Source organism: Taudactylus pleione, unplaced genomic scaffold (assembly GCF_031769625.1).
Source record: "Taudactylus pleione unplaced genomic scaffold, aTauple2 ptg000202l, whole genome shotgun sequence".
Lineage (NCBI taxonomy): Eukaryota > Metazoa > Chordata > Amphibia > Anura > Myobatrachidae > Taudactylus > Taudactylus pleione.
The window spans coordinates 6,846,394-6,864,913 of NW_028284604.1; the positions used below are offsets into that span (position 1 = coordinate 6,846,394).

Here is an 18,520-nt window from a genome sequence, read left to right on the forward strand (position 1 = left end):
AAATTAAAGTTTGAGGTGCTAATGGGTTACTAAGGAAGGAAAATCTTGCATGTTTTCTTAGGCGTACCTCTATTGGATGCAAGCAAAATAAGCAAGGAGTTCCTGCCCAGATAACCAGCATTAGTGCTCTCGGTTCTGATGGAACCTCGCAGCTAATTGAATCTATCCCAAAATATTGTGCTAGCATTAGTAATAAAAGGCTTAGTGTATGATTTTTACCAATATATGAGAAATAATAACACAGATTTAAACTGTTAGAACTTGCATGTTTATTGAACAAATTCTACTAAAACAGTTAAAATACATTGGGTACTTGAAGTGCTTCATTAGAGATCACATTTTTACAAAAGCTTGCCTTTTTATCAATACACAACTGCAACCATACATATATGCCACAACTGCTTAATACTGATTAATTGCTCTACTATATACAGCACAGCTGATATCTTCTACTCATACAATATGACACCCAAAACAAAGGAAAAAAAATAGTATACAAGATAAAGAAAAACATAGGCTAAGCATGCATCTGTATATTAACAGTCAAAAGGCTAAAACAGTTCAGAGCATAGTCTGTCTTGTGAAGGAAGAGCTAAAGACAGGGTTATATATATATATATAAAAAAAAATATTAAGAAAAATAAAGTGGGCTTTCAGATCGTATCTAACACAACAGCATTCCATAAGTAGGTTACTTTATTTTGTCGCTGAGAGCAAGAACAAAAGTGTTAAAAAAAAAAAAAAAAGTAGATATTTCTGAGTATTAGGACATAAAAAAAAGTGGGATGAGGAGAGGGAATATGCAAACATTTTTTAGCTGCCTCAATTCTAAAAGTAACACCTGCCACGGATCCCAGGACATTTAAAAACATGCCCTTTTCTTTTATGCGCACCTTCTAAAATGGAAAAGAAAAATAGTGTAAGATTTCTGCAAGATTTGTGAATTATTATTGCTGTATTACTAATGTACGGACAGGGGCTTAAAGATTAAAGACTTATATAAATTACATTTTTGTGATTGCTCCCACTAGAATTGCTTGTTGGTGTATCTACCCAGAATTGTTAAAAAAAAAAAAAAGTTCTAACTTGGCCTGTTCGCAGTTATTTACCCTATACAACTTATTTAAAGCCACACAGACAAAAGAAGAAAAAAAAAAGTAAATCCTGCCTATAAGAACAACAATCAGGAAAATGTACCAACACCTTCTTAAAACATGAAAATAAAATAAAAAAAAAAATAAATCCCCAACAGAGCTAACTTGCCAAGGAGCATTTTTAAAAGTCCAAAATAGCACCATTCATCAGTGTCTCAAATCCTGTGGCAGCATCTCTGTCACTTACCACAAGGAAACAATGTGTTTCAAACAACTATTTCTATACATTAAAAAGTGTACATGGATAAACTATAGAGCTATACAGACAATGGATGAAAATAAAGTAAACATGTATGCTACATCTAGGTGAAAAGAATACATAATATAAGGGGAACTCTTAGCCTCTGAGAGGATAGTTTATTTTGAAATTGCATCTGTCACACATTGTGGAGGCAGCCATTTTCTGGTTTGAAACAGTATTCATGCGATAGTTGCTTATTTGTTCACTAGTAACTAATGACATCACTGAGGCACAAAGTACTTGATGAGTGATATCACCAATTCCTAGTGAACAAATAGGCCACTTTGACAAAAATAATGTTTCCATGTACAAAATGGCTGGCGCTACTGTGTGTAAGCAATGGTGATGAATTGGTTACCGGTTTACTGTCAACACTGGTGCTTCAGAATAGGAAGACGTTGTTGTGGTAGAAACAGGCCACAAGGCCCACCTGTACTATATGTAAACATGGATTCACAGTGTGAAGAGATTCACCTGATCTAAACTGTATAAACAGAGTTATGGTACAACTTTGCCCGTGACAATTCTCTTAAGCAAGGCTCAGAGTCCCATATATTCTTACACAATGATTTACACAGGAGCTATTCCCAATATAGGAATGAGCATGTCAACAACCATAAACCAAATGAACTACACATGGAAGAGATATGATTAAAATAGGAAGAGGTAATTAATTTCAGTGAAATGAAGTCCGCAGCCATTTTCTGGAGTCAGGGATACTTCTGCCTCATTGTCCTCTTTGTGGGTGACCCCTCTGAGCAGATGGAGAGATCCCTGGCAAAGAAAGAAGAGAGACTTGATGCTAGTAAACAGGAACACAGTAGAATTGATTATGATGCCAAAGTAGAAAGGCAAAAATGTAACAATTTATGGATTTCACATAAACTGTGCTACAGTACATGACATGGAAGCATTTTAGCAGAATTATGGCTCTTCTGTATCCTGATTGTCTCAGGACAGTGCCCTCTCTTTCCAGAAAAACCCATATTCATAGGACAAGAAGGATTAGTTTCTAATAACTGTTCCTTTAAGGGTACTTACAGGAAATAGTGGGTTGATTTTATGGCATGGGCAATCTTCAAGTTCCATAGCTGTCACACTTTTATTCTAAAAATAATTGGTAACTTAAGGACAGTCCTTCATAGTCACACACAAATATGTCCATTAGTTGTGACTGAGTTCCAGCCAAATCACAACAGACTAGAATACAGGATGACATGTACACTACTACTGACTGCGCAATAATGATTACATTGAAACAGTGCTGCTCATGGCCATGAGTACCATGGTAGCAACGCAGGAAGCCCAATTCATCTTATTACATTAGTCACAGATAAACTAGTTTGAAAAGTCTACCCATTCATATCATTCAGTGTGGGCACAATATCCACTGCACATTATAATGAACGATAACAATGTCGTTATCATTCATTCATTAATCTGGTAGTAAGATGTAAGACTTCTGGTGGATGATGTAAAAAGTGGCGTACACTGCAATAACAATAAGGCCACAGCCATGCATCATTGCAGCTTTTACAGGTACACAAATATCATGGAGAATCAAAGCTCCTCCTCCCCTTTATACTTGGGAAGGGTGGGAAGACTGAATCCACACCCTGAGGAAGGATTACTATCAGAAACATGTTGGTGATGAAAGTTTTATCCTGACCAGAGACCATTGTTCCAGCTGTCTGAAGTCTTCCCACCCATCCAGGGTATAAGGAGGTTTGAGTCTCCATTATATTTGTGTATCTGGAGGGACAGATAATAACTAACCTTGGGGGATTTTTTAGGCATTGGAATTTTATGGATTAGTTTTTATTATAAGATGTTTTTTAAATGGATGAATTGGATCATTGCATGGTTTTATTTTTGCTTTGGCCCGCATCATACAGAGGGGAGTTGCTGCTTACTGTGACAGACCGGTTTCTAGGGTGACCCATGTACAAAAATACTCTTTGAGGCACGTAATTACCTGATTTCAGGTGAGTGTTATCCCTAACGAAAAAAGCGGATGGGGGTTGATGATATATGGTAGAGAGGATTCACGTCTATCTAAAATTATTCATATTCCTGATAAGAAAGTCAAAAGAAACCGTTATGTGCACTGCACTTGCCTCACCGACTTTAGGTGAGTGTGGATGCATAAAGGGAAATCACTTTGATGAGTTCCTAATGATATTTTATTTGTGTTTTTCTTTGTCCTTCTTTCTAATTTGTCAGTAATAAAACAAGACTGGGTAATAATGACAGAGGGCCCTGCTCGCAAGCTCAAAATCTATACACCTAGTCCTCCTATGAAAACCCACCTCCCATCTTACGTGTTCCTACAAAAATAATAAGGGTAAGAGGACCACTTTGGATTGGCTGGAGCACAGGACTCGCCCCTTGCTTTATCCTCTGATACGGAGGGGTATATTTACTAAGGTGAGAGTTTATAGAAGTGGAGATGTTGCCCATAGCAACCATTCCGATTCTATTTAACATTCAATTAGCACCTTCTACAAGATAATAGCTAGAATCTGGTTGCTATGGGCAACATCTCCATTTCTAAAAACTCTCACTTTAGTAAATATACCCCTGATAGTCACTATTATCATGTCATATTCATACATAGAATTTGGTTACATGGACAGGCTTGTTGTGATGCTCTGTGGGCTCTACCTGCCCTAATAAAATATAGCACCACAGTTACGAAGGTTAATAGAATTTGGATAAATTAATAACTCTTCTTCTACATTTTCTGCAATATGGGCTTGTATTTCATTTGGGCCCAGAGGCTGAACTACTCTTTATGCTTCCTCCCCATTATTACATATTCTCATATACTTTACTTGAATTTGTGCTGTCATTCCATAGATAATGTGTTTTGTACACTCTCCTGGCAATATTACCAATTTATACTGTACGTAATGACAAATTGTGCTGTACATCCTTCCTCTCACCAGACCCTATTTCTCTTCTCCCTCCTTATACGCAAAATTCAATACAAAAGATTAATAAAAAAATAAATAAATAAAAAAAGAGAATTTAGGCCACAATTACATGGCTGTAGCATATATGACGTCCTCTGCATATAAATACTTTGCTGTGTCTGACATATGAGTATGATAATGTTATTTATAGAACGGCATCCAGAACACAGATCTATGTTGTAGCAAACAAGTGATTTTTAACAGTTCATGTTTATGCTGAAAATACATTTTAATCCAAATTAGCCAGAAGGAGCACACTAATATGTCTTTCTAATTACAAAATGATCAAATCAACAGAGCTGTCTATCTTGTCAGAAAATAGAATTTTATAGCACAGGGTGTTTTTCTTCTAGCCAGGCAGTTCTGCAGGATGTGGGAGGCAGGAACATAACTGCAGACTGCAGTCTGGGAAAAGGTCCCAGTGTATTGTGCGGGGCAATTCCTCTCAGCTGTGAAAACATGAAGGCAGATGAAAGGTCATCATGCGCTGAAATGCAATGGGACCATTCCAGGTGTTTAAAAACAAGACGTTAGAATGTTTTCTCTTGAATATTTCAAATAAGAGCCCACATCAATTGCCTCTACCATGCTGTAATATTTATTTTGTGCTGACAAACCATCCTGAGCGTCCGTCAGGAGACAACACATGTTTAAGACATAAACCTTTTCTTCTGTTTCAAAACTCCAGAGGAAACGTGCTGTTATAGCCATTTCCACAAGATTGGGAAATAACAGGATATAAACACTCGGTGCAATAACTACCAAGATGGACAGTGTATTAGGAGGCCTGTGGAGAACAATCCAGTGGTTTGGCCTGAGAGGTTAATGAAAGGATGTTTGCAATTTAGCCACATGGGTGGATTAATTGGTAAATCCATCAAATAGCTCTATAAGACTGAGTAACTGAATGACTTAAGACCGATCAGTGTGGTTGTAGCTCTAGGTGATAGTGGATACTATGCTGCAGGTATATACAATAATGCATAGATGTGATCTGGTCTAACTTCAGTCAGATTTCTATTGGGTATTGTGATTATTTGGGGTCACAGAGGCGCAGCAGTAGTCTGCCAATTTGCCAATAACACCAGTGATGTCAATAGCGTAAAAGAATATGCTGGAGCTATATAAATAAATGGTAATAGTGTTCCTGGTGAAATGACTGCACATGGGCAATGGAAACAAATCGTGTGATCCACTTACATGAGAAACTTGGGAGTCAATGGGATTGAGTAGAACACACTGAGCAAGCATGTAAGTGATGGGATATTGCTTTTCTATTTCACTGGGGTTCAAATAGAATAGTCTAGGATAGTCTGAATAGTCCAATCAGCTCCTGTCATTTTTCAAATACAGAGGTCTGTGTACTAAGCCTTGGAGAGAGATAAAATGAATGGAGATAAAGTACCAACCAATCACCTCCTGTCATACTTCAAGTGACAGAAGCTGTTTGGTTGGTACTTTATCTCTTTCCAAAGCTTAGCAAATAGACCCCTTTATCTCAATCCACATTATCTCTCCCCAAGGCTTCGTACATAGACCCTAAAGAGTGTGATGTAGAGATTTTGTGTATCTGGTGTTTTCAAGTATGCCCGCTCTGGAACGGAGCTTACTAAAGTGTGTGCAATGCACAGTCATATGCATTTCAAAAGCATCTCTGCTTGCGACCTAAAAGGTGTTATTGTGCTATATAATGGAGCCAGAGTTCAGCATGAGCATACTAACACAACTGGGGAATATACAGAGCGGGGACATGAGCACAAATACATCATTTGCACCAAGTATAGGCTGGAGCCAGAGTGCTCTGATGGTGATGATAAATAGCAATTGAGCATACGGATCGAGGCTGGTGGACCACAAAGACTCATACAACTCTTCATATGGCCGAATATACACATTTATTTCTGTGCGCACTAAGCAGGAGCATCTACAGCTGAATTGCGTTCAACTCTGCACTCTGCCCAATGAGTGAACATGTCTAAACTTTTACATTTACTTAATTTCCATTAACTGAATTTGGGATGAGATTATATAAATTTTTGTCATTGTGTATTTTTTTTGCCCAATGGGAAAAGGTCAGCGACATTTTCAAAGCAATTATAGCAACATATCCCTTTATTTGCTTATATATTTTTACTAATAAATATATTTTATTGTAGCTATTTGAACTTTTTTTTACTTATACTGCAAGAAACATCCATCAATTGTACCGATATGGATAACCTATACCACCTAATTAAAAGGTGCTGGCAAGGCTTTGGTTCTAGCTCTTTGACCCCAAAAATTAAACTGCTTTATAGATCAATAGAAAAAAAATAAATAAAAAAAAATCTGTTTTATTATATCCAGGTTTTTTTGTGCTCATTTTTTTGGGGCGCGTTTCGTGGACATTTTTACTTTCAGTTGTCTTGGTATTGGGTACATGGGATTGCTAAAGGTGCATTTGCCATAGCTTGACTCAGACAGAGTCATAATCTAATGAAGATTTGACGTTTCTAGATTATGCAGTGCTGTACTGGGATCCAACTGGCTGTCCAGCAAGTAATCTCAGTGTCTTTGTTGCGCAGTCAGTGGCTATAGCCATAGAGCTGCCACTTATCCATATACAATAGAGATAATGCGGTATCAACATGGGGCTGACACAAATAATATGTACTATTCCCTCAAAACTCTTCTCTTCAGCCAAGCCTACTACCCCTCGGCATCTGCAATACCTACATCTGCTCTTGTCTCCCTTTAGGAGTCCACCCATAACCCCTCTAGAATGTAAGTTTTTGCAAAGAGGGCCCTCTCTCCACCTGTGATCTCTACGTAATTTTGTAAACAGATTATAATTATACAGTATATATTTGAGAACTTGTCTGTAGCGGTCCTGTCTGTTCACCCATGTACTATCCCAAGGTAGAAGAAAGAAGACAGAATATGGGACTATGCATATAAATGCTCAGGGAAGCACCTCCACATAAGATATTACTACCAATATATCAATGAGGTTTACTGTAATTATATAGTGGATTAACTATAAACCTATATGTACAAATCTATAATCTTTAATTGCATCTAGTTCTCAAGATTTTCCTTTTTCCCCCATTTTAATCACCCATGTACTATGTCATTTTGATGTATGTCTCATTCACTATGTAGGGCACTACAGAACCCTTATGGGTCCATTTAAATAAAATATAACACAGAGCTGGTGTCATTTACTGCCCATTATTTATTTCGAGCTGTGCAGAGAACTTATTTTAGTCAGATACTTCTCAGTTTAGTCCTATTTATATTATTTAAATAAATCCGAGTGAGGAGCCATCAGGACTGTTTAATTATAGTACATGTGTTACTAGCCACTAGAAATGCTGATCTCCACTGAAGGCCTCTACTGTACATGGGATCTGCAGGATGCCTGGCATGCATCTGCAAAATGCCCTTCTCTGCTGAATGGGAATAGTATAGGCCTCAGAGGGAGAACTGCATTACTCGGTGCGCAGTAACACATAATAAAAACAGGCACGACGTCCTCTCACTCTAATTTTTTAAGGCATAAGGAATGTTAAACCAAACAGAATTTTAGGGGAAAAAATTAAAAACTTTATTGATTTCAAAAGGCAGTGGAGTACTAAAGGGTTAGGACTTTACTGTGATATTTATACTTTTCCTCCTCTCTACACAGGCTGTGTCCTGTGCACTAGTAGGCACACTACTGAGGCCCATTAGAGCAAAAGCTACAATGTCTTGTGGTGTGCACCGGTATCATGTCATAAATCATGAACACGTTTTACCTCCTACAAGTTCCATGTCAGCCGAAGTAGATAAACCATTGAGATCACTTTTTCTCATGTTACTTTTCTGTTCAAAGCATCTGTGAGTGGAAGATCCCTAATAAAAGCAACATTAAGGGGTTGATTCATTTAACTCACCCCCTCGAGTCCGGACCAGTAAGTGTGACTAATTTTCCATGCTTACGGTAGCTCCAGCTCACTGATTTTTATTCAAAGCCTCATAGTACTGGGCGCGAGCTTGAGCCGCAAGGGGGAGAGTACCGCTGCCGGCGTTTATACGCCGTTGCAATGTCAACTCGCCCCTAGCTGAATTGAGCCCTAAGAATGTACAATCTGACAACAACTGTATCCCATTCCCCTGAACATCTTCTGCAAGTTTAATCCCTGCAAATTAACTACACGTTTATTGAATTAAGACACTGGGTCCCAAATGGGTGAGAAGAAGTAATGCATAAAGCTGACATGGGCATTTAATTCCTTGTGATTTGCTTTCAATAGCATGAAATGACACAGACTGGTTAGCAAAAACAGCTTAGACCACTAATAGATATTACAAAAAAAAAAAAATATCATTCTGTTTGGTTTAGTCACATTTTGAAATTTCTGCCAGATAATCTTCTAGAATAAATGAGTTCCATTATGAGTCATCCAACAACCAGACTGTGAGAACAAAACATACATAGAATCCGTCTCTATAACCCTCAACAAATAAGCCTTCTTAATCCAGACTTAGGGGGTCTATGTACTAAGCCTTGGAGAGAGATAAAGTACCAACCAATCGGATTCTATTTACTAATATGTCACTGACAGTTTAACAAAATGTGACATACATTTTATCTGGCAGCTTGACACACTGCAGATATCACAGGCATACACTGGTATACATTGGTCCCGGACTTGGACAGAGATGCTCACCGCCGACATCACTGATCCGCCGCTTGCATACAAAGGCGCACCTTTGAACATGTGAGCTATCCTATGGCTGCTCGGAATGTCTGTTGGACATAACTGCATACACAGACACAGTAGGTGGCAAAGACACGCACACAAAATGGTCGGGACATGTCTGCATTCATCTAGCCACAAGCAGTGGTGGATCTACATTTTTGGGGACTTGAAGCTTGAACTGCTATGGGGGCCCTTTTGTAACCAGCAACAATAGGGCAACATCCTACAAGGTCCAAAGGGCATTGCTGCCCTTGCAAGGATCTTGAGGCCCAAATGGCGAATATGTAGAAAACCCCTACAGAGCGAGAGACTGTGGATAGATCGATGTAGAAACCCTCCAAAAGAGTTGGTCTATTTATTTACCCACTGGGGAAAGAGATAACATTCCAGGCGGGAGCTTTGTGCTCCCGTCTGAGCTGCATGCCTTCAGTTTGTGGTCAGCACTACAAGGCCAACTTCTGGCAGATGGGACAGCACAAATGGAAATGGGAGCAGCTAGTGGCACCTGGCAGTACTGCACTCAGCAGTGACACTGACAGCAGCTCTGTAATCTGCACACAGCTGGCTCATAAGAGCTATCCACTGGTCAGAGCTGTAGATAGAGTGTCTGCCGGTCGGTACTGATCAGGGGGGGCGGGAAGACGGGGATTCCAGGTACTCAGAAACACCCACTACATGCACTACTGTAGAGCATATTATAATCCCGGGTACACACTGGAGCGATGTCGGCATGATATGTCGTTTCCAGCCGTATCGGAATGACAAATCGGCCACATCTTTCAGTATGTACAGCCGAAATATAAGTCCAAAACTGGCTACAGATATTAAGATTTGATGAAGTGGTCACTTGGTCAGCATAAGGCAGTGACAGGCAGCAATTAAAACATTGTTAATCAGACCAGAAAAGCACCAGCACAGGCAAGTAGTACAGCGGGGTGAGGCTGGGATGACCTAACATACGCCGGGTCCATAGCTATAAGCTAGAAAATGTGTGTGTGTGTCTATTTGTCTTTTATGGACAGCCAGAGTTTTGTACCTAGCTCCACCAAATTTGGCATGGTGTGGTTTAGTTGGAGCATGATTAGGTTTTTGACTATGATTGAAGATCATCAGGATCATGGAGGTCTACATGGTGCCCACCAAGTAGGCAGGGGAGTCTCGGATTTGAAATTTTGGTTTAAGCAAGTTTGCTCAGGATGTCTTCCAGTGCCTAAAACTGCACTGATCTGAAGGCACAGGCTGATATGCACCAGTGAGGGGTAGGCAGAGCTTTAACAGAAGACCAGCGAGTTGGAGGATCAACTATCACACTGCACCTGCGCTGACAGTTACTAATTTCCTCCAAGCACATTTTCATATGCCATGCTCTCCAATGTTGGTCTGCAGAGATTCTGCTCGGCAATGATTTCTGTTCTGCAGTGATTTCTAATACCATAGTGATTTGGGAAGCTATACTGATTCTGTCCTGTTAAGTCGCTCTGCTCCTGAAATACCCCATTTCAAATAGTAATAGATGGCTCCTTTTCAGGACTAAAACCAGGTTAGCAAACAGTGGGATCTGTTTCAGTATCAATGGTATGGGGTTATAGGTGAGGACAATGTAAAAAATGAAAGCTGCAGTTGGACTTTAAGGTCCATTCTTCAACCCATGCAACGCCGGGTATCCCAGCTATTTTAATATAAATGCTGAAAATTGCAACTGTAAACCAAATTCTGTAGTGCGAGTATCTGATATGGGCGAAGGATCAATCTCTATGGTACAAAAACAAGAACAAGAGAGATTTGTGTGGGTTTGTATTCAGAGGTGAGAAGCCAATTAACCTTCTACTATTATTTTTAGATTGTGGGAGGAAATGAACATGGACAGAACATGCAAACTCCATACATACAGTTATGACATAAGGCAAGTCTATGCATTATAGATGTTACCTTAGGAAATCTTCCATCTACCATTGTGGTGTCACATGGGTCTCCTGTACCATAGGTTGTTAAACATGGATAGTATTCCTATAAAGACAATAATTATAATCAGTGATACATTCATCTGCATTTTGTACAAAATCATAAAAGGCTTCAAGTATTACGGATTACGATAAAGTACTTCATACTTCAGAAATGAGCACTGTAAAAGGTAGTTTAGGCCTGGAGAGAAAATGAATTGCTTTTGTGGCATCATGTACCTTGTTGCGAGTAACTTTCCCCGTTCTGACTGGTAAGCAAGGTTTAAACATGAAAATGGCAGCAGTAGCAGCAAGCACATGTTGCTATTAAGGATTGAAGGGAGGAAAAGCACAGATTTGGGAGCGTCTTGCTAGATGGTCACAGTAATGTACAAGTATCTCATTCTGCACCAAATGTAAAAGCAAGATTTCATGTTGCAGGACGAGGCAATCTAATAAAGCAGAATGGGTAGAGGGCTTGCATTTGTTCAGGCATTTACAATTTATTAGGCACCTGTAGGACCAGATTAACCCTGCAAAACAACAGGATTTTTAAATGACATCCGAGGTATAGAGATCAGTTACCAGCTATTACTCTTTTTTCTTTTGTGACTTGTAGAGGCAGTGCACATGGTTCTGCTGGGTACACACTAGCATTTGCATACATGCACAGAGCAGCAACAGATGTGTCCTCACTCGTCTTTAATGCAGTCGCGCCAAAAAGCCCCTCTCGGCACAACTGGGCCCATGTAACTGCTAGCACCGAGCGCTTTTTTTTGGCCCGACAATGCTATGTGACTTGGACGCACCAGGAGATTGTGCTGATTAATTTGATATGTGACACTTGTATATCTGTGTGTGACTGAGTCTCTGAATCAGCATGCAAAATGCTACGATGCAGCGGCCGCAGATTTTTTCCACGCCAGGTTCCGTTTACAGACTCAGGTGCTCACAGACATATCAAATTAATCAGCACAGTCTCCTGGTGCGTTATAAGTGCATCGCAAAAAAAGATACCTGACGCTAGCAGAGTTGCACTGGACCTGGCGGCTCGCTCACGCCAGGCATATCGTGCTGCATGGCGTATTAAAGTTAGATGAGCAAGGACACATCTGTACGTCCATAGACCCAGCTGCTGTGTGCATAGCTTACATCTCTAAATCAGGCCTTTGTACCTGGATTTGTTAGCAGTACAGCCATGGCCAAAAGTTTTGAGAATGACACAAGTATTGGTATCACAGTTTGCTGCTTCAGTGTTTTTAGATCTTTTTGTCGGATGTTACTATGGTATACTGTAGTAAAATTAGAAGCATTTCATAAGTGTCAAAGGCTTTTATTATTGACAATTACATTAAGTTTATGCAATATTTGCAGTGTTGACCCTTCTTTTTCAAGACCTCTGCTAATTCGCTCTAGCATGCTGTCAATCAAATTCTGGGCCACATACCGACTGATGACCGACCACTCTTGCCTAATCAATGCTTGGAGTTTGTCAGAATTTGTGGGGTTTTGTTTGTCCACCCACATCTTGAAGATTGACCACAAGTTCTCAATGGGATTAAGGTCTGGGGAGTTTCCTGACCATGGACCCAAAATTGTGCTGTTTTGTTCCCCGAGCCACTTAGTTATCACTTTTGCCTTATGGCAAGGTGCTCCATCATGCTGGAAAAGGCATTGTTCGTCACCAAACTGTTCTTGGATGGTTCGGAGAAGTTGCTCTTGGAGGATGTTTAGGTACCATTCTTTATTCATGGCTGTGTTCTTAGGCAAAATTGTGAGCGAGATCACAAACGCAGGATGTGACACACTCCTGAAATGGACGCGGCCGCCTGCGTTTTTTGCTGATACTCACCATTACCTCACCTAAACACGGCCTATCACACTGAAAGTAAATAGTCGCTGCAAGAGACTACGGTAATGTACCTTGACGTATGCGCAGTTAACAAGTAATCACTTAACTCTGTAAATATCGGCATTGCGTACAACTCTGAATCAGGCCCATGCATAACTAGTAAGACAGGAGACCCCGACTACCCACCTTTCTTATTACAGTGCAACTGTCACTACGACATAATATCAGCAGTTCCATAAATGTTTATATCCATCCCAAAAAACAGAGCTGGAAGGATTTGCAGAGGTCAAAGTCTTTTGCTGGGTCTCCACTGCCAGCAATGGGGACCATACAGCTAAACTCATCTATAGATGGCATTACAGTTACAAACAGCTGTAAGCTAAATTGTTGGCTAACTACAGAATGGAGGACATAAACCCTATCAAAAAAATGCTAAAGGAGTTATGTCTTGTTCTTAAATGAAGCCCACAGTCAAATTTATAAGACTAATGCCCAATCTATATCTTCCATTTGTTAGTAACCATAACCACAATAACAAAAATGTTATATAAGCAAAAAATTCTACTAATGAGAAAGGATCGCAGAGATAAAAAGAGCTTAATTTAAGAGGTTAAAGAAAATAGTCAAAGCTATCCGCCACCCTCATAATTGGGCCAGATGTACTAAGATCTGAAAAGTGATAAACTGGAGAGTGATAAACCACCTGTCAAAATCAGCTCCCAATTGTAATTTTTCAAACACAAGGCCGTATTCAATTAGACGCAAAAAGCCGAGATCCGCGAAAAAGTATAGCCGATTGCGAATTTTAGCCTGTCGGAAACTTATCTCCATATTCCATTCCAAATACTTTTAGCGTACGCGGAAAGTCAATGCAATGTAATAGGCAAAAAAGATTCACCTCTGAATAGCAGGAGAAAAGAAGTGCATTTTTTTTTATTTTGGGGTGCAAAGGTGGGGAAACCACTCAGAACCCTTGGGACAGCCCCCCAATGAACAACTGCGCAAAAAAAATTCCTTAAAAAAAAAAAAAAAACTTACCCAAAAAAAGTACCTTCATTTTGGGGGGTGATAAAAAGAACAAAGTGGGGGGACAACTTCAAAAACTAGTGAAATAAGGTTCTAAGAAGGGGCCAAGTGTTTTTGGGATTGCAGCTGCTTTTATGACAGAGGAATTTCACTTTTATTAAAACTTCACTTTAGAGACAATAACATATGCTAGCACCCATTTTCAGGTACCCCAAATTTGCCAGGACTACTTATTTCCTCTAAAAAATACTGCTTAATGCCATTATTCACTTGTACAAAGACGCTAATTAGAGGCTATTGAACCAACTTAAGTACACCAAACAGTTTTATTAGGACTATTTGGGCACTACTACATTGATCCCCAATGTTTCTGCAGCTTTTTGGGGGAATCAGGCTGGATTTCCCCGATTCTGACACCACTTTCCGCCTGTTCTGATTTCGCGGGTCGCCGTTTTCGAGTCTTTTGGAATTGAATATGGCGAATAGCGGCGGCACGCACAATAAGTTTCCGTGTCCAAAAGAGCGATGTAGGCGAAAAGTCTGGCAGGCGGAACTTTATCGCGGGTGCAAAGCTAATTGAATACCGCCCACAGCCTGTAACATGACAGGAACTGAGTGGCTGGCAGTTTAACACTTTTCAGAGCTTAGTACATCTCCCCCATAGTATCTCATATTTGCATACATCCCCATATACAGTCAGGTGCATAAATATTGGGACATTGACAGAATTTTCATATTTTGGCCTCTATTCACCACCACTATGGCTTTGAAATTAAACAAACAAGATGTGCGTTAACTGCAGACTTTCAGATTTAATTTGAGGGTAATTACATCCAAATCAGGTGAACGGTGTAGGAATTACAAAGGTTTCTATATGTGCCTCCCACTTTTTAAGGGGCCAAAAGTAATGGGACTATCAACTCAAAAGCTATTTCATGGACAGGTGTGGGCTATTCCCTCGTTATTTCATTATTAATTAAGCAGGTAAAAGGTCTGGAGTTGATTCTAGGTGTGATATTTGCATTTGGAATCAGTTGCTGTCGACTCTCAATATGAAATCCAAAGAGCTGTCACTATCAGTGAAGCAAGCCATCATTGGGCTGAAAAATCAAAACAAACCCATCAGAGAGATAGCAAAAACATTAGGTGTGGCCAAATCAACTGTTTGGAACATTCTTAAAAAGAAAGAATGCACCGGAGAGCTCAGCAACACCAAAAGACCCGGAAGACCACGGAAAACAACTGTGGTGGATGACAGAAGAATTATTTCTCTGGTGAAGAAAAACCCCTTCACGAACACTCTCCAGGAGGTAGGTGTATATGTGTCAAAGGCAACAATCAAGAGAAGACTTCACAAGAGTGAATATAGAGGGTTCACCACAAGATGTAAACCATTGGTGAGCCACAAAAACAGGAAGACCAGATTAGAGTTTGCCAAACAGCATCTAAAAAAGCCATTACAGTTCTGAAACAACATCCTATGGACAGATGAGACAAAGATCAACTTGTACCAGAGTGATGGTAAGAGAAGAGTATGGAGAAGGAGAGGAACTGCTCATGATCCAAAACATACCACCTCATCAGTGAAGCATGGTGGTGGTAGTGTCATGGCGTGGGCATGTATGGCTGCCAATGGAACTGGTTCCCTTGTATTTATTGATGATGTGACTACTGACAAAAGCAGCAGAATGAATTCTGAAGTGTTTCGGGCAATATTATATGCTCATATTCAGTCAAATGCTTCAGAACTCATTGCACGGTGCTTCACAGTGCAGATGGACAATGACCCGAAGCATACTGCAAAAGCAACCAAAGAGTTTTTTAAGGCTAAAAAGTGGAATGTTATGCAATAGCCAAGTCAATGCCCTCACCTGAATCCAATTGAGCATGCATTTCACTTGATAAAGACAAAACTGAAGGGAAAATGCCCCAAGAACAAGCAGGAACTGAAGACATTTGCAGTAGAGGCCTGACAGAGCATCACCAGGGATGAACCCCAGCGTCTGGTGATGTCTATGCGTTCCAGACTTCAGGCTGTAATTGCCTGCAAAGGATTTGCAACAAAGTATTAAAAAGTGAAAGTTAGATTTAGGATTGTTTAGTTTGTCCCATTACTTTTGGCCCCTTAAAAAGTGGGAGGCACATATAGAAACCGTTGTAATTCCTACACCGTTCACCTGATTTGGATGTAATTACCCTCAAATAAAATCTGAAAGTCTGCAGTTAAAGCACATCTTGTTTGTTTCATTTCAAAGCCATTGTGGTGGTGAATAGAGGCCAAAATATGAAAATTCTGTCAATGTCCCAATATTTATGCACCTGACTGTATTAGTGAATATTTTAGACCGGCAATTTATTAAAGTGGTACTATTAACACAATAGCTTCCTCAGTTTCTTTAAGTACTTAAAATATTGTACAATGAAACAACACATTGCGCACAGCAACATCGCACGTAAAGAGGTGCACAGGAAAGTGATGCTCTGCAGCACGTACCACCAAACTATATTGCCCCCAATGTCTTTGATCGAATAGGTCTTCAGTATGTTTAATATCTTACAGCTAGACCTGGAAGCAGATTTACTAAAATATCTAAACAGTAAAGGTTGAGGGATTGCACTCGGCAACCAATCATATCCTAGCTATTATTTTCTAGCAAGTACTAGATAAATGATAGCTAGATTCTGATAGGTTGCTATTGTCAATAGATCCACTTTTCCTTTTGAGAAGATTTAGTAAATCTACACCCTTGTATTTGCCTCTATGATCAGACTGTAAGAATTATATTTAAATTTGAATTTGTGGCATTTCTACTTTAACAAATAATCATGTCATGTGGACCAATGGGAGCCAGACAATGCTACAAGGTATATCGCTGCATTCCACAACATTGTGCACATTGGGCCTGATTCAGAGATGGGCACACTGACGATATTTATGCACTTGAGCAATGTTTTGCTACTGCATATGCGCGAAAATTCCAGTAATCCCTTACTGTGCACGTTTGAACCCAAGTGTCCGATACGGTGTTCGCAATTGCGTACAAAATAGTCAACACTTGAGAAGGGGTTTATGATCCCTGGGCGTAACAGGGCGGAGACTGGGAGGTGACCTAAAGTGATCGCAAAAAAGGGCTGTTTCATGGGCGTGTTATGGGAGTGTCTGGTACGACCAATGTTGTGTTGCTGTTAGTGTGTTACAATCTCCATCGCAAATGCAGACCACGTAGCCTGAAAGTGGGCATCTCACCACTTGTATACTCCATCGCACCATAGACCATAACAGGAAGGCTGAGCGCAGCATTTGCATGTTCATACAACCAATATTGAGAGCGTCTGTGAGTTCGGGTACATTACCATCCATCTCTGGACCATTGTACCACAAAGCAATATGTCGTATAATAATAATAATAATAATAATAATAATTTCCAATTAGCACAAAAAGGGAAACTTAACGGGATAAATTGACTAAAAGCTAACTTCATTACCAGACCTTATTACAAGGTAGTTAACATCAGTAGAATTTAGAACGTACATCACACTGTATAGAATTGCACTCTTACATTGGTCATATGTAGATAGTTCTCTCCAGATATTCTAAACAGGACTCTTTTAGGTTTAAAACGTTTAAATATTTCTGTAGAGCAGATTTGTAGGCCATAAACAAGGAATATTGTGTGTTTCAGAAATCATGGCTAATTTAACCATAAATAAATTCTACTTTCTCTCAGTAGTCATCACAGATTATTATATAGCATTAACAGTGAATCATATTGTAATTATTTATTAAATATACTTAAGAGTGAGTTAATTCTTGGTAACCTTTTTACACACAAGAAAATACGAATGAATGGGCAGCTTTATACAGTTTTATTTTATTAAAAGTTTGTGATACAGGCAGTGGCCTGAGTAAAATGAGGGTCCCCAAGCATATTCCTTACAGGATTGGCTCCCACGTTAATTAAACATGCCAGCATGAGTGTTGGGGCACGTCTGCCAGGAGCTTCTGTGACCAAGACATCTCAAATGTGAGAATGTTTAATTAGTCAGCATAGATGTCCAAAAGAAAGACATTACTAATAGAGGGCAACAATGGGGTGAGCCGCATACTCCAGGATTGGGATATTGGTGTATTAATTCGCAGTGCAGCCCACAACAAATAAACGGGATGGAGTCGGCATCCCGGCGTGCGGGATGCTGACAGTCTGAATACTGGCGCCGAAACCCCATCAGGTTGGGATACCGGCACTAGTATCCCGAACGCCGGCATCCCGAAGGTAAGTATCGGGGTGTTAGGGGAAGGCTAGGGTTTGGCACTAGGGGGAGGGTTAGGGTTAGGCACCGAGGAGGGAGGGTTAGGATTAGAGTGTGGGGAGGTGGTTAGGCTTAGGCACCAGAGGGGGAAGTTAGGGTTAGGCACCGGGGAGGGATTAGGAAAATAAACACTTACCTGTCTTCGCTATGGGTGTCGGGATTCTGGCGGTCAAAATTCCGCTGTCGGTATGCTGACCAGTGGCATCCCGACAGCCAGGATTTCATACCGAACCCCAAATAAACAACTGCATATCAACTAACTGTAATGGAAAAAAACCCGCAATGCAACATATCTG

The 18,520-nt window shown here is 40.1% G+C and overlaps 1 protein-coding gene across 2 annotated transcripts in view; it reads right to left on the minus strand.

Moving 5' to 3' along the window:
• Nucleotides 1-246: 246 nt before the first annotated feature.
• NREP (neuronal regeneration related protein) overlaps nt 247-18,520 on the minus strand; it is a 29,799-nt gene continuing 11,525 nt past the window's right edge. For both annotated transcript variants that reach the window (XM_088477721.1, XM_088477719.1), the window contains exons 3-4: nt 11,024-11,101; nt 247-2,169 (exon numbers count right to left, since the gene is read on the minus strand). In XM_088477721.1, the coding sequence (XP_088333847.1) occupies nt 2,047-2,169; nt 11,024-11,101 (201 nt within the window). In that variant the 3' untranslated portion in view covers nt 247-2,046. The remainder of the gene's footprint in view (nt 2,170-11,023; nt 11,102-18,520) is intronic.